At 40.6% G+C, this 16,554-nt stretch overlaps 1 protein-coding gene across 3 annotated transcripts; it reads left to right on the top strand.

The window, feature by feature from the left end:
- The first annotated feature begins 10,612 nt into the window (after window positions 1-10,612).
- On the top strand, window positions 10,613-15,912 carry LOC147904415 (ABC transporter G family member 22-like). 3 transcript variants are annotated; one of them, XM_087386349.1, is made up of 11 exons: window positions 10,613-10,764; window positions 11,079-11,490; window positions 11,644-11,765; window positions 11,909-12,162; window positions 12,369-12,708; window positions 12,853-13,170; window positions 13,298-13,588; window positions 14,234-14,518; window positions 14,598-14,705; window positions 15,185-15,421; window positions 15,590-15,911. In XM_087386349.1, the coding sequence occupies exons 2-11, from the start codon at window positions 11,085-11,087 to the stop codon at window positions 15,590-15,592; spliced, it is 2,364 nt and encodes a 787-aa protein (XP_087242475.1). In that variant the 5' UTR covers window positions 10,613-10,764; window positions 11,079-11,084; the 3' UTR covers window positions 15,593-15,911. The 3 variants fall into 3 exon arrangements, with proteins under 3 accessions (XP_087242475.1, XP_087242471.1, XP_087242467.1); XM_087386345.1 differs by having other exon boundaries at window positions 10,914-11,490; window positions 15,185-15,912; XM_087386341.1 differs by having other exon boundaries at window positions 15,185-15,911.
- The last annotated feature ends 642 nt before the right edge of the window (window positions 15,913-16,554 follow it).

Here is a 16,554-nt window from a genome sequence, read left to right as displayed (position 1 = left end):
ACACCATACTTTCCTCCCTTAGATGAAGATGAAGATGGTAACATCCCAACACTTTGCAAACTGTCATTAGACACAGAGGCCTATAACTTTTAGTAGAGATGTGCCTTGAGATGAGATTTGCATTGATATAAATTTTATAAGAAACAAAGAAGCGGCCAAAAAGTTATGAGTGATTTACTAGACGTGGGTAAAAACTATCATGAAAATAGACTGTCTAACGCAAAGACTCATAACTTTTTATAGTAGTATTTGATTCAAGTCCTAATAACTTACAAACATGCATCTTGAAGAGAGCTTCGTGTTGATATAAGTTTCATTAAAATCAGACTATTGAGCACAAAGTTATGAGCCAAACACTAATAGGGGATCAAACTATCATGAAAACAGATTGTCAGACACAGAGACTCATAACTTTTTATAATAGTATCTAATTCAAGGTCTAATCACATAGAAAACATGCGTCTTGAATAGAGCTTTGCGTGCTAATATAAGTCATCAAAATCGGACTACTGAGCAGAAAGTTATGAGCAAAACACTAACAGGGGGTCAAACTGTCATAAAAACTGCCCTCCACCCATGCTAATTTCGCTTGAGCAAGATGCTCCCTCAAGACTCCACCTTCATCAAAGATCCACCACTCATAGATTTTGCCTAGAAAAGAGTAACTCCCATGGTGGCTCGATAAATGGATGGCCCATGTGTGTGCAATGAGCGGCCAAATAGAAAGAACTTTTAAGGCTTTGAAATAAAGAAAAGGGAAGAGAGACTCAAGAGAGGGAATACGAAGTGATCTTCATTGTCAATAGAGCGAGACTCCACTCCAATGCGACTCAAAATACTACAAACACAAGGGAGAAGAAGAGGTTCATAGGTACAAGAGGGAGCAGAAGCTCCAAGACTACTCATAGAGAGAGAATGAACTAGAGAGAGATGGGACTCAAGAGTCTACATAAGAGAATATCTACAAGAGGGAGAGAAGGCTCATGGAAGAGGGTTGAGGAGACTAGAGCTACAGTAACATGAGGCCTAATGGTGGAAGAGATGATGAACAAGGGAGAGGAGGGCTCCTTTTATATTTTGTCACCCTCCTTCACCCATTTACAATTGCTGCCTGTAGATTCCTTTCCCTATCAATCACATAAGCCCGTATGTCACCATCCATGCCCTTTTTGGCTACTCTTGCCATGTGTCCCATCAAAAGATGCTCAAGACTCTTAAAATATTAAGAAAGTCAAGAGTCTCCCCACATGGAGCCCATAGGGACCCTCTCTTTTCCATATGTCCACATCCTCCTTATTCCACATGGGAATTCTAGAAGGATTCCTCTTGACTCCACACTCCTCCACATGCCTTCCACACGGTTGGAATGTGGCCTCTCTTATATTATTGGAACACATGGACATGAGCCCACCTCTTTATATGACTCACTCTTCCTATTTTCTAAAAACCCCATAATATCCCATACACATATAACTCTCACCCCATACCAAGATATTTATAATTCATACCTATGGTATTTACAATGATCCATTCCACTCATCCTCTCAATCCCATACAATATCTTAGAGAATAGAAATATGTGAGAGCCGCTAGGCTATCACTTGATACTCAAACTCTTATCAAACATAGAAGAAAACAATACCAATGCCAAATAAAAATATCAATTTTTGGCATCATAGTATGTATATCAAAATTGAGATCAAAACACTCATATATTGATGGTGAACTTAGCATACAAATGTACAAAATGTCACTATAAAAATGAGAGGGCCAAACATAGGAAGACTTATCGATGTCAAAACAATCAATCCATAGCATTTACATCGATAGCTTCGTCTTGAGCCAAGTCTTGCATGCCAAATAATTCTATCTCAAGGTTTACATACAATTGATCACCTATATCATCATCCTATATTGTATGTCTACCTAAGACTTGATCCTCTAGTTCACCCTCTAGTTCCCCCTCTTCTTCCTCAATGTCATTCAATCTCCACCTTCCTCCATTACAGTGTCATTATTGTCACCTTCTTCCTAGCTCATATCGTCATCTTTATCCTCTTCCGTAGATACATCGGCATCATTATTTAGATCTATTGGTGGCATCCCCATATCCTCATTCCTATATTCAAAAATATGTTTGCTTTGTGGAGAAACTTGGACCACGTACCACCATCTTGGATCCAAACGATCCGGATGAAAGACCACCTAAGTTAAAGATGCAAATTAGATGCCAATAATTGTATTAATTTATGCTTTCCAAGCAGAGATAGATTCTTGGGAATGCAAATAGTATGAGGTGGATGCACAGTATATATAAGAAATTGTACCGCACGGTATGTTCACAGTTTATGTACAACAAACCTACGTAGTAGTTGTAATAGACCGTGCGATATATGGATCATTGCATGGTATGTTCACAATACCACTCGGTATGTACAACAAACCTACACGGTAGTTGTAATAGACTGTGTAGTATATGGATCACCGCGTGGTATAGATAAATATCATTGCATGGTATGTTCACAATACCACTCGGTATGTACAACAAACCTACACGGTAGTTGTAATAGACTGTGTAGTATATGGATCACCGCGTGGTATAGATAAATACCGGGTGGTATATCTACCTTTGTACTACATAGTAAGTGGTTTTACCATGTGGTAACGGCAGCCGGTCCCGATAAAAAAACGTGGTGGGGCTGGTTGGCAAGAGAGAGGAGGCAGTGGTCAACGTGGACATTTCCTCTTTTCGAACACCCACAGGGTACATGCGTTGCTTGAAAGGAGCATTTTCAAAGGACAATAAGCTTAGCGGGCTCAAGTCCCATGATTGGCACAAGGTCTTACAACTATTCTAAGCTGTAGGATTAGTGTACTAATAATTGTGATGCGTTAGTGTAATTATGATTATGTCATATTATTGACATGACTTCTTTGTTGCTTTTATAGTTCATCCTCCCAATTACAATGAAAGGGTGCTTACAAGAAGATGTTAGAAATGCTATATTCAAGATCAGTGGTATTGTGAGGTATTCTTACTATCAAATCTCATTGATTGCATTTTCTTCAATTTAAGTTGAATAATCTATAGAGTGATTATGAATATATCGTACATGGGCATGTGAAATAGGTGGATATCTCAAAAAGAGATCTCCATATTGAGCATCGAGAAAGCTAGGGTGGACTCGCTTGAGAAGCACTTTCCCTCGAGCATTATGACAACTCAAGTGCACTTGCTTGTGCACATAGTTGATGAGGTGGCCATTGCGCAGGTACTGTTCATAGTCGGTGGATGTTTTTTCTCGAGTGGTTTATGAAAACTTTGAAGGGATTTGTAAGGCAAAGAGTAAGACTGGAAGCAAGCATGGCAAAGGGATGGCTTGTGCAAGAGTCATTAGTATATATCACATAGTTTCTTGCATCCACGCATCTTGATATGCTGCAGGCTTGGCATAACAAGGATGATGATCGCATTGTTGGCGAGGTTCCCCAAGGAAAAGGGATTGAAAGAAAGATGAGCGAAGAGAAAATGGAGAAATTCAATAAGTTTTGTATCCTCAATAGCAAGGAGATGTAGAAGTGGATTGAGAGATATGAAGTGGCCAAAGCAGAAAGAATAGTTGCAAGGAAGAGATTCAGAGTAATGTACAGGCAATCGCAACCATATCCATGGGATATCACCCTTCTCCCCACGTACATGTCACTTGATTGGCTACAACTGGCTCTATGTAAAGCCAAACGTGATGGAGAGACAATAAACGAGCACGAGCGAGAGATATCATCTGGATGTATGATGCATTTAAGTTTCTTACCTCTTGATGTAATTAAGTAATTATTTGTGGCAATATACACTATAAAATAGATGCATCCTCCTTGTTTTAATGATGCTCTTTTGCAGTGCAAAAAGTACAGTACATTATGGTCATATGGACGACATTTTCATGTGGAACGCATCAATTCAAAGAGAGTCACGTATGATTGTGGAGTCATGGCTAATTTCACACAAGATAGCTGAGCAAGTGCTTCGGATACCAATCTTCTCTCCTTGCAATTGGATTATTGTGGGACCATACGCGAAATCTATGAAATTGATTTTAGACGATTTAGTATTTTCATTGTTGATGTAAAATGGTTTCAAACTATTTACAACGGTCCCCATGCGACAGTGAGGAAAGACAATAGCGATTTCTTTGCAATAGACTCCACCAAACTTTGGACCGATGAAAGTGATACTTTTGTTATTCCCGAGCATTGTGAGTAGGTGCATACTAATGATTCAATTAATTGAAGCTTTCGTTTTTAAAGATCCATTGGTACATGTACTTAAGCATAATTTCATATATATAATTGATGGCATTTGGCATCCATCTTCAATATAGGTGGTTTTTCATCCGGATCATTCTGATCCTGTGGTACGTGATCCGAGTTGCACCACAAAGGAAGCAAATTTTTAAAGATAGAGATGTGGATATGGAGATGCCACTACCAATGCCAGATCCAATTGATTTAGATGGATCTAGGGAAGAAGATGAATATCACAATATGAGTCAAGAGGAAGATGTGCATAATGACATCATACAGGAGGAAGATGGAGATCATGATATTGAGGAAGAAGATGACGATCATCAAGATCACCACACTTTATTGAAGAAAATGATCAAGTCTTAGGTGAACGTATGATGCCAGAGTACGATGATGATATAGGAGATCGACTCGGTATAGAGTTGGAGATAGACTTGTTTGGCATGCTAGACTTGGCTCAGGATGAAGCCGTTGATGTAAATGCTCTTCATTGATTTTTTTCATCTCAAACTTGGACATGAATATATGAGCTTCAAACTTGATGTGCATGCTCTTGTACTTTTATTCTTTCAAAGGATCAAACATGTATGAAAAGGAAATTTTTTTTGTCATTGGGAAAAACTATCTTTAAAGGTCGGTAAGGGGAAAAACACTCTCTGTGAAACGTCGCTATAGGAAACTGTCTCAGTGTCACTATATAATGACCTTCTACAAGTGTGGTAAGTGTCGCTATATAGCGACTGCTGCGTATAAACGTTCCTATATAGCAACACTTGCCTAGAGTCACTATGTAGCGATACTTGACTAAACTTGCTTTGCTTACCGATGATTAGTGCCTTGCACGCGCTAATTAGCATTGGTGCCTAAGCATCGGAATAGGGCTCGTGTGTGACTCTCTTATCTTATTTCCTAACTTGTTTCATTCTTAGGGAAGCAACTTTGACCCATCTGGAGATCCAAACTTGGAGACTGGATCTCAAGAAGAAACAGAGAGGCTCGTAGAAGAAGACGGTGAGGGATTAAGCCTACACCGAGGATGAGGAGGATTTGAAGGAGGAGCAGTAGTAGGATAGGACATTTGGTTGTTTTGTATTTTGACACTTTTGCCATTTTGTAGTGCATTAATTTGGCAGATTTGCGATTTTTGAGTTCGACACTTTTGCCATTTTGTAGCGCATTACTTCGGAAGATTTGCCATTTTTGAGTTAGGCACTTTTGACATTTTGTATCGCATTACATTGGCAGATTTGCCATTCTTAGATTCGGCACTAGTTTTTCCATTTTGTAGACCTTTTTTGTAACATTGTAACATGATTTTGTAGACCTCTTTTGTAACATTTAATCATGATTCTAATGAAAAAAAAATTTGTAGAGCAGGATGAGATTGAAACAAGCCCTATCGTGCCCCACAATTTTTTTTTAAATTTTGTTAAAGCGTCGATATATACAAACACTACAGTGTCAGTATATATTGACATCAATACCGCTGCCTATATTCACACTAAGAACATTTACTTACCGATGCTTTCTTTACCACATACACACCTTTTTTACAACATTGTAACATGATTTTGTAGACCTCTTTTTTGTAACATTTAATCATGATTCTAATGAAAAAAATATTTATGGGGTAGGATGAGATTGAAACAAGCCCCATCTTGCCCCATAATTTTTTTGTAAAATTCTGTTAAAGCGTCGGTATATACTGACATCAGTACCGATGCCTATATTGACACTAAGAACATTTACTTACTAATGCCCACATCGATGCTTTCTTTACGACGTAACGGACATTTTGACACTTTTCACTTGTTAAAAATTTCCCCTTTGTATTTAGCATTGGTATTGGCATTGGAAAGAAACCTATGTCTTGCAGTGATTATCATCAAAGGGTGGTTCTAATTATAGTATTCAAAAATTCCTAACCTGATTGTTGGTTGCTTATGAAAAGGATAAGGCATTCAAAGTCTATGCAGTTTTTAGGCTTTCATATTCTAGTTGTTAAGTTTTGGAAAATTTCAAAGTACATTGTGGTTGTCAAAGCTATGTATGTAGCATTCACACTACTACAAAAATGTTACAGTTAGCATTGTGTTGGTAAATTGTGAATAGAATGTTCCATGTACGAATCAAGAGAAATAATAGTAAAATATGTAATTTCCTATGTAATACCAAGTCACTACCCCACTCATAAATTTTGGCCTATATGAGGATTCACATTAAAAATTTTGAAGCATGGAGTGTGTGCTTGCTTCATGTAATTACCACTAGTTTGGTAGCATAATAGGACATAAAAGTGTCCTTTTGAGGTTTTGGCCAAAAAATCACAACTTGATGTACATGCGTTTTTTGGTGATTTCCTCTCTTGAGCTTAAGGTAGACTCATAGGACTATTATAAAAAAATATAAGGTAGACTCATAGGACTCTTGAGCTTAAGGTGGACTCATAGGACTATTATCTAAAAATATAAGGAGCACAAAAAACTATTACATGTGATTACAAATTCTCATAAATGTATGGTAACACAACATTTCACCCAGACAATGCTCATATTTGAAACTTTATCTAGCATGCTTGATAATAAAAATGATTTCAATGAGATTGCATTTTTTAGAGAGTGTTTATAAGTATATCAAAGACATAAGTGTGACAAAACTTTATTAAAAAATCATTTTTGCAAGATTGATTTAGCAATTAACCTCCAATTAAGAAGAGTGGTTAGCCTAGCCGGTTGCATTGTAAGTCCCATTTCATAAAGAAGCATCTTTCTATACTACACATAATAGCCACAACGTGCCATATCTTAATGATAACAATATTATACCGTATAAAGGGAACATTACCACATTACAAGAAAGGCTAAAACTTAAAGAGATTAAGTGTTCCTAATCTCAACTACCAAAACAAGTTCCACATTAAACCTCACTTTTCTAGTTTTGAATTACCCCGCATATAAGTGTTCTGCATAGAACTTTTTTAAATTGGTATCACAAGTTCATTAGTAGAGGCACTATAGAAGTGTAATTTAAAGTCTTGAAGGTCCTTATGATATACTTTAACTCTTGTATCTTGAATTTAGCATGAATTACAACATAGTGAACAATCAAAATACCGTTTGAATTTGGTGTTCTACATGATATTAGGTCTCCTAAAAATGCACGTTACTGTATAATATCCTACTGAAGACATATACAAAGTATGGTTGAGTTTGCAACTTGTTAAACATGTTAAAGAATTTGCAAAAGATCAAAATTTGCCTCGTCAACATTCTCTAAAATTATATTTGAGGCCATAAATCATAATAAGTATGATGATCTAGATCCAAACCAATCTAAAATATGTATTATATTTATCCTTAGACTCTAAAACTTATAAAATAGAAAAAAACTTATTCTAATTAAGAAGTATGGCCATTTTATCTAAAACCTGAGAAAACAACTTGAAATTTTGGTGTTAGATTGACCTTAAAACTTTAGGTGGAACTCAAAGTAGTAAGTGCAAGTTCCAATACATAATAATTCAAAGTTTTTTTCAGCATATAAGATAACCCCAAAATAGCTTATCAATGCTTTTGAATAATTCTAGGAAGTGGCTAAGTTAACATAACATAAAACTGTCCTAGGATATTTTTATGTCCTTCTACCAAACTAAACTTATCAACAAGTTATCTTATGAACATGGCCTTTTGTAACCCATTTAAAAGTATATCTAAGTGAATTATGGTCCGAAAGAGCCAACAACAAAATAATAATAATTTTTGTAGTTGGCATCATTATATATGTTCATCATGCATGGACGTACTTGGATCCTTACTTCACAATGAAGAATAATAGAGAATGCTACTTTACTATGTATACTTTGGAGAACCAATCGATTTAATTCTAAACAAACAAAGAAGAAGAGAGAAAAAGGAACACTTTATGTTCTACATAGTTGAAGTGCTTTGTGCCATGCTAACATAACCTAATAAGAGCTTCAATATGTTTGATATACCTCTAAATGTTGAGATACTTGGAGATTATATGGTTTCTTCTCTAATTTATGATAGGAGGACTTGGAGGCCTCTCTCCAAGGTACGTTAGGAATAAAGTGACTCACACTACCTCCCCTTTCCCATGTAGCAATTTCATTGAGGAAAAGCCTTTTAAAAAGTAGTTTGGAACTAACATCTACGATATATTACTTTGGCATGCCTCCAATGTTTGATCCTAGATAAGGATTCGTTGCTCAGCTTGAATGGCAACTATGCATGTTCAAAAGTCAAAGCCCCACAATCTGATCTTTAAATCTACACATTCAATGTTTCAATATGAGTCCATGTGATAGATTGTGTAGGATTTTGAAAGCCATAAAGTGATTGACATTGAGGGGACCTACTCAAGTTTTTATAGATCATGTGTATTTTCTTTACGTGGGGAAGAATCTTCTATGAAAACGACATCTTAAGATTACAAATGACTAAAGAAATCTTGTGCTATTAGTTACCATGTGGATAGCCTGCAAAAGAGTTCACAATGGATGGTCATGTTGATAGGATAATTAGAGTTTGAATCTTGATTCTCAAAGGGCCAATACTGATAAGATCGCATATGAAGCATGCATCAACGTCCTTGAACAAGTAACATCGATAATTGTAATAAAGGAAAAGAAGAGAAATCAATGATGTTGTGTGCTGGCCATAAATGTTGGCTAGTAATGATCAACCAAGCAAGTGCATAATGTAAACTAGCAAATGTGGTCAAAGTTTTTTTTTTTTTTTGCAGGGGGGGTTGAGAGAGAGAGAGAGAGAGATTAAAATCGTATTTGAGGTTTCGGTAAGAGCTCAAGTCCCTCTCTATTGGACTACTCATGCCTGAAAAAACATAGAATTCATAGAATTTGAACTTGAGAAAAGAAAAAGTACCTCAACATCATAAGTTTCACCCACCTTTGTCCTTGAGCTTGTTGCCTAAGTGCCAAAACGCTTGCCTCTCTTTGGGGAGGTCCTGGATTCAAGTCTCAATGGGCACCTAACATGTGTCGCAAGTTATGTGGATACTCGTAGCCCGCCATGTCTTCATTTACAAATGCATAGGTCTTCATCTCATCCATCTCAACTTACACCAAATCACGTAATGACTTCCAAGCTTTGTATGCCTTCAACCACATCCACTTTAAAGCTCGCAAAGGACAATGGAATTGGACATCAAACCTTTGCGAACATGAGTTTTTGATTGGCACATGACTAACACGTTGTATAGGGTGCCATGCCACACGTTGTTTGGTGATAAATTGCTTGGCTAATTAGCAATTCTTTGGAGGGAGGTACCTACTATAGTAACGGTACCATGAGTGATGAGTGTGTGAGTATGTATGAGTGACTTTGAAGAACCCTGCAAAGCCCGCTTTCTCATTTTTTTGGGTAGCCATGAGAAGATGGAAGTGGTCCACTAGGTGAGGGAATGGGTTTAGTGATTAGGCATAGGTATCGATGCCCAATCTTTAAAATATGGGGAGGCATATGATGGCATACATGAAGGCATGAAATTCTTTGAGTGTTTAAAAAGCCATGAAGTGTTCATAGAAAATAATTTTCTTAATAGATACAAAAACCTTCAAGTGGAAAGTTTTAGAGGCCTTTATTATAATTTGCTGGTTTTAAACCATTCTATTTTTCAATAAAATTTGTCACTCATGTGACAAATGAAACCCGAGTTTTCCGTGAATACTGATTGAGGGAGATTAGACTTAACCGAGAGAATATGTAATGGCGAAGAAATGCGCGGTGTATGGGACTTGTTGGGGACCGTGGAGTGAAGGGCGACAAAGTGGAAAGAACCTCAAAGACTCGGGGTACGGAAAAGCAGATGTGATTTTTCTGGTAGATGGAAATTAAGTATTATTATATAGGGAATTGGCGGTGGCTCAGGATGTCCGCCAAGTGTCCGGAGACGCAGTGCACCACGTGGACTCCATCCACTGCGCGCCTGATGGACGTTGCCAGCACATGCCAGAGTGGTTCTTCGACATTGTGGCGGCGGGCACGTGAAAAACCGAATTTATAGTTTTTTTTGGTTTTTATAATGTGGAAAGAATAGACGGGGGCAAAATTACACGTGGAAGAATGGACGGGTAAGAGTGTTACACGTGGTAACAGCATGGTGTGGTTGTATATATAAGGAAGCAAGCGTTTTCCTTTGGATTGATAAAACCATGAAGCTTCTTTCGATCGACTTTGCGCTCTCTCTCGTTGCCCACCAAGGTTACAGGACGTTCCTACGTCTTCCCTTTCGTTTCCCGTTAGAAGCCTAACGTTGTGAGACCCAATACAAGAACTTCGAAAATTGTGGTTAACAAATCCCATTTGAGCGGTGTTCTGCCTCTGATGATCTGATCTCTGCGAGCTCATCAGCCTCTTCTGTGTAGCTTCCAGTTGACAAGTTATCGTCCTTATCTTCCAGTTCGCTCCCTCTTCCTTCCAGGTATCATGCTTCTCTCCCTTTGAATTTTGAAGTAGCCGTGGGAGAATTGGCGCAAGACAAGGGGATGATGCTATGCAATGGTGGTGGTCGAGAGAGCCCGTATCTCCTTGATTCAACCTTTGAAAAGAATTTCTAACTGGGCTATGCAGAGATCCATATGGTGGTGGTTGAGAGAGCGCGTAGAAACCTCTCTATCGCTCCATCCGCTTGCAAGCACCCCAAAAACGTTTAGCTCTTGCTAGTGTAGGTGCGTACTCTACCCATTTTAGATTCAAACGTTTCTTTTTTATTCCCGCCATCTTGTATCGCGGCAGGATCAAATGGAAGGAATAGCAGAATCCGATACCGTTGCAAAGTCGTCTGGAGCCAAATCCATGGAGAGTTCCGGAAGAGCCACACCCGATCCGGCCTACAGGTCTTTAGAATTTAGCAGAAAATCGGTGGATGCTGGGACTCCGAGAAACGTGACGCCTCGGGGAACTCCGACCAGGAAATCCTGCGATGGAGAGGGAGGACCACGAAGGTCTATGTCTGTGATCATGAAAGGGCTGGGGCTCTCTATCGCAAAGAAAAGCGGAAGGCTCAGTGATGAGGATGAGCTTCAAGCCCACAATGGACAAAATGACGAAACAAATGTATCCCGCTTCTCCAATGCTAGTCCGTTGTCAATTCCATTGTCGATTGCTGGACCTGTTCAAATACCGGAGGGCGATCTGTACGCGGACAGTAAGAGACAAACATATTTCCCGTTTTTAAGCCTGCAATCCACTCCTGCGTTTCGTTTTATACAACTTTCAGCTTGCTTCCGGTAGTCCTAATTGTCAGAGTTTTGCTATCCACATTTTCTGCATGAAATGGTTGTGCTCACCATACCTGCAGTCGAGGCTGCGAGAGCGTATGCAGTAACGGAACACTCAGTAAATGAAGCTCACAACAGCAATGACCTGACCATTGGGAAAGCCGTTCGAGATGAGAAACTTCCCCTGCAAATCCACCTAAAGGTAAGCTTCGAAGTTCGAGCTTGGAAGGTGGAAGTCACTTCTAAGTTCTATATGCCGCCAAACTAGCTGTAAAGCCAAAAGAAAAAGCTGTCGGTAAGTCTGACAAGTCCACTAACTTTTCCTCTTTGGACCTTCGTCTTCAGTTCGTAGACGTGAGGTACAAGGTAGTACAGAAGCAGGCAGCAAAGTGGAGAGGAAAGGCAGCGGTGGAGAAGGAGATAATTCACGGAGTAACGGGGTCTGTAGCGCCAGGAGAGATGCTTGGGATGATGGGACCTTCCGGTAGTGGCAAAACTACCTTGCTAAATGTGCTGGGCGGTAGAAAATTAAGCCCTGAGCACGCTGCAGGATCCATATTGTACAACGGTATTCCATTCACAAAGAATCTGAAAAGAAGGTAAAGCTTAGTTCAGAATCTGCTTGCTTTTGGATTGGCTGGAATTTGTAGTCGGATTACTAGTCCGCTTGCTTCTTGATCTGATTCAACTTTTCATCAGCCTCAGCCCGTTAGCAACAGCCTGACATCTGGCGCTACAATTTGTGATTCGCTTGATCTCTCATCCATGTTTCTCGATGCTATTCCATGAATCATCAACTTTGTAGGACGGGATTTGTGATGCAAGACGACGTGCTCTTCCCTCACCTTACAGTCAGAGAGACCCTGACGTTTTCTGCGCTTCTGAGACTTCCCAACTCGCTCACAAAGGAGCGAAAGATCGAGCGGGCGCAGGATGTGATTGCGCAGCTCGGATTACAAAAGTGCAGCGATACAATAATAGGAAATCAATTTCTGCGTGGAGTGTCCGGAGGAGAGAGGAAGCGCGTCTGCATCGGCCAGGAAATCTTGATCGATCCTTCTCTCATCTTGTTGGACGAACCAACTTCCGGACTGGATTCAACAATTGCTTTACGGATCATCCGTCTGTTGCAGAATATAGCTCGCGTAAGTTTTGCCATTTTTGCAGCTCGGATGGGTTTGAGGGACCCTCTTGCTGCTCGGATGGGTTTGAACGACCCTCTTGGAGACAATGTCTGTTTAATTTCGAACAATGGACGCGTCAGGTATTGATCGTTTGCTTGTGTTCAGGAAGGACGCACAGTGGTCACCACCATACATCAGCCATCGAGCAGAGCGTTCCATATGTTCGACAAATTGATCCTGCTTTCGGAGGGGCATTCGGTTTACTTCGGCACAGCCAGGGGTGCCACGACTTATTTTGATTCCATCGGCTTCACTCCGCTTATACCGATGAATCCAGCCGATTTTTTGCTGGATCTCTGCAGTGGCAACACCAACGAGATCTGTACGCCCCAGGATCTGGGGCAGTTGGCTCAAAAACAGGAGAAGCAGGCTGGTGTGCAACTAGGATCACCGTCAACGTTACTAGCAAAGGACGTGAAAAAGGTAAACTCAAAGATAGATCAGATCGCATTACTTTGCATAGTGTGCTCCCTTGCAACGGAGATAAGGTTGTAGTTGATGTTTGCATGAGTTGCCCTAAGGAGCTGCGTTCGTGGGTATGCAAAATCAGTATCTGGTGGACTGCTGCGAGAGCCAAATTTCGTCTATCGAAAGAGCGAAACCATCAGAAAAAGTGCAAGGAAATGATATGAGGACTGGGCGCGTAGCTAATGGAGAGCAGCGCATGTGGACGACGTCGTGGTGCGAACAATTCTGTATTCTCTTCACACGAGGGCTGCGGGAAAGGCGGCACGACTACTTGAGCTCGCTCCGGATACTGCAAGTGGTGGTGATAGCGATACTGGCGGGTTGTTTGTGGTGGCAATCAAAGAACTCAACACCGCAGGAGCTGCATGATCAGGTCAGGCTGAAGCTACCTTCACAGTAGGGAAAACTTCAGGAAGCAGACTGGAGTTCTTCGACGTAGGAAGATTGATTGTTGAACAGTTGAAATTTGTAGAAAGATTGCAATCATCAGTCCGGCAACATGATCGATCGATCGCCGATTAATTAGATTGTCAATTGCAATCAGGAAATAGATGAGTGATTGATGCTTCAGATTGTCGATGAGATGGAATAAGCAGCTTAGCACCAATCAGAATTGGCATCGCAATCGAGAGACTGTCGATGATGGAATTGCATGGATTGAACGACGATCATTCACATGCAATTCTTGTAAAATCGTCGTCTCCATTGCAATTGGCAAAAAGTTTGCAACCACGAATCAGTCGTCGTTTGACGACTACTCGATTGGGTTTCGACTTTCTGTTGATGTCGTCTGAGACGGTCTGACTAATCTACATTGCCATTTGCAACCACCAATGATCGTATTTCGATTGATGTTGTCTGACTGGTATCGACTCTATCGATCATCTGTCTCGATTTGATAGATGCATTGATTCATCTTGAACTGATTTTCATCTCCAACTTTGATTCGAGCAAATCGTTGCATTAATTTGGTTAATGAACTAATGTATGGATCTCGGTGCTATTGTTACGGTTGCAGATGGGACTGGTCTTCTTCATCGCTGCTTTCTGGGGATACTTCCCTCTCTTCAGCTCCATCTTCACGTTCCCGTTGGAGAGAGCAGTGCTGGCCAAGGAGCGAGCATCCGACATGTATCGTCTCAGCGCCTACTTCATAGCTCGCACTCTTGGCGATCTCCCTCTCGACCTTGGCCTGCCCTTCCTCTTCATGGCCATCCTCTACTTCATGACCAACCTTCGCCGCTCTGCCGCCACTTTCATCCTCTCCTTGCTTACCGTTTTCCTTGCCGTCACCACTTCCCAGGTATCTCCATCAAGCTTTCTCCTCTACAATTTTTGAACAACCACTTGAACGGTAAAACATTGTCTATCAATCTTCTCAGGGTCTCGGATTCTTCATCGGTGCCGCTTTCATGGACGTCCAGAAAGCCTCTACCTTTGCTTCGGTCTCCGTCATGATCCTCATGCTGGCTGGAGGTTTCTTCGTCAGGGTATGCTGCTTCTCGCCCCACCACTTCCAGTTGCGTTCCTATTGCTATATTCTTCCCCCCGTTCGAGATAGATTGAGGGGTGCTTCCACTGCAATGCTGAGGCTGTTGTTGTCACGTTCATTTTCGAGTTTGAGATAGAGACGAATGTCACTTTCACTCTCGTTCATGAGAGTCGCTTCTATGGCTAGTGTCACGTTGATGTTTCAAGGGATGCTTTCCGTGCGGTGCTGTCCCCGAAGTACACCAAATACGCCCACAGCATAGTCTTTCCACTCCACTATCGCCATTCCTCACTACTATGTCCGATTTCACGTTTCAAATTGGTTGAGAGATGCTTCCCCTGCATTGTAGTCGCCATCCGATTTCCGATTTCACTTGTCAATGGGCTGAGACTGGAGAGATGCTGTTTCAGATTTCAGATAGGTTGAGACATCAAATACGTGGCGAGCACCTCTACTGATCAACTGTCTTTACTGCAGCATTTGTCACCTTTCATCGTGTGGATAAAACAGCTCTCGTTCCAATACCACGCGTACACGATCTTGCTCCAGCTGCAGTACAGCCATGGAGCGTCCTACAATTGCTCGGGCGCGGGTGGATGCCAGAGCATAGAGACTCTTACGTCCTCACGTGGATGGGAGAAGGCAGTACTGGCGATGTTGGCTATGGTTTTTGGGTACCGGCTATTGGCATACCTTGCGCTTCGGCGTATGAAAGTGAGTTCTTAGATTAACGACGCAAACTCTCACGTCAAAACTGGCATGTTGACAATGCGATAAGGGAGAATGGCAGCAGTTATTTGGCAGCTGTCGGTTGCACGACAGTCCTGGCATGTTTTGATTGCACCACGGAAGCGGCTGAAGTTCTGAAGTTTTGCTTGCTAGTGAAACGTCCAAATCGAGGCAAAGACCTCCGACAATATCATCATCTTTTTAAGAGCGCAGCAACTCGAGCGTACTCACTGACGAATATTTCTACAGTACAGTTCTTTTGCCACGACAATCGGGGCCATAAATCTGAATTCATCATGTTTGGCCTGAGACAGTGAGAACAGCGCAGCAACGTTAAGTTTTCCTTCACATATATGATATATACTTCAACCGCCACTATCGTTATACGCATCTGAGTACGTTAACTGTCCGTTGCGCAAAGATGTTCGCCATGCAACGTTAACTGTTTCTTATGTTATAGTTCGTGATGGTAATAGTTCTTCCAACACATGCGAAGCTTTCTTTCTCTTCAAGCATCTTTAGAAAAAGGTTGATCTTTATGCTTACGTAGGAGATACTGGCATTCTTTCATTTGAAGTCCTTTATGCACTTTCACAATTTGGTCCTAATTGTAAAATCCACTTGGATACATAATTGCTCGTGGACTACACATATAGTTTAGACTTCCCTCTTACTACCACAATCCGCGTTTCCTTTACACCATCTTGGGACTCCATTTTATGTGGACTCCGTGAGCCTTTCATATGTGTAAAACTAAGCAAATTTACCTCAATCCTTCCCAATGTCCATTCACTTTCAAAACAACAAACTATGCACTCCAAATCATGCATCCCAAAAAAGATTACCTTCATGGTTCATAAGGTGCATGGTCTCCATGGAGACGAGAACTCTAGCCTAACTAGAGAAACACTCCATGTACACCAAGATCCGAGTGCTAAAAATAGCCCCTACAAGCAAGGGTTTTCATCAAATTTAGTTTAAATTGATTTAAACATGTACTTTTGAGTAATCAAGAACTATTAAAAAAGTGACTGAAGATAATCTATTACCATGCGATAACCCAAAATATGGTGTGGTATTATTAATAATTACTGCACATTATTTTATACTTTTCGTAT

This window comes from Dipteris shenzhenensis, chromosome 2 (genome assembly GCF_047967505.1).
Source record: "Dipteris shenzhenensis isolate YYH24624 ecotype China chromosome 2, Dip_SZ_1.0, whole genome shotgun sequence".
Lineage (NCBI taxonomy): Eukaryota > Viridiplantae > Streptophyta > Polypodiopsida > Gleicheniales > Dipteridaceae > Dipteris > Dipteris shenzhenensis.
This window is presented reverse-complemented; position numbering and strand designations above follow the sequence as displayed.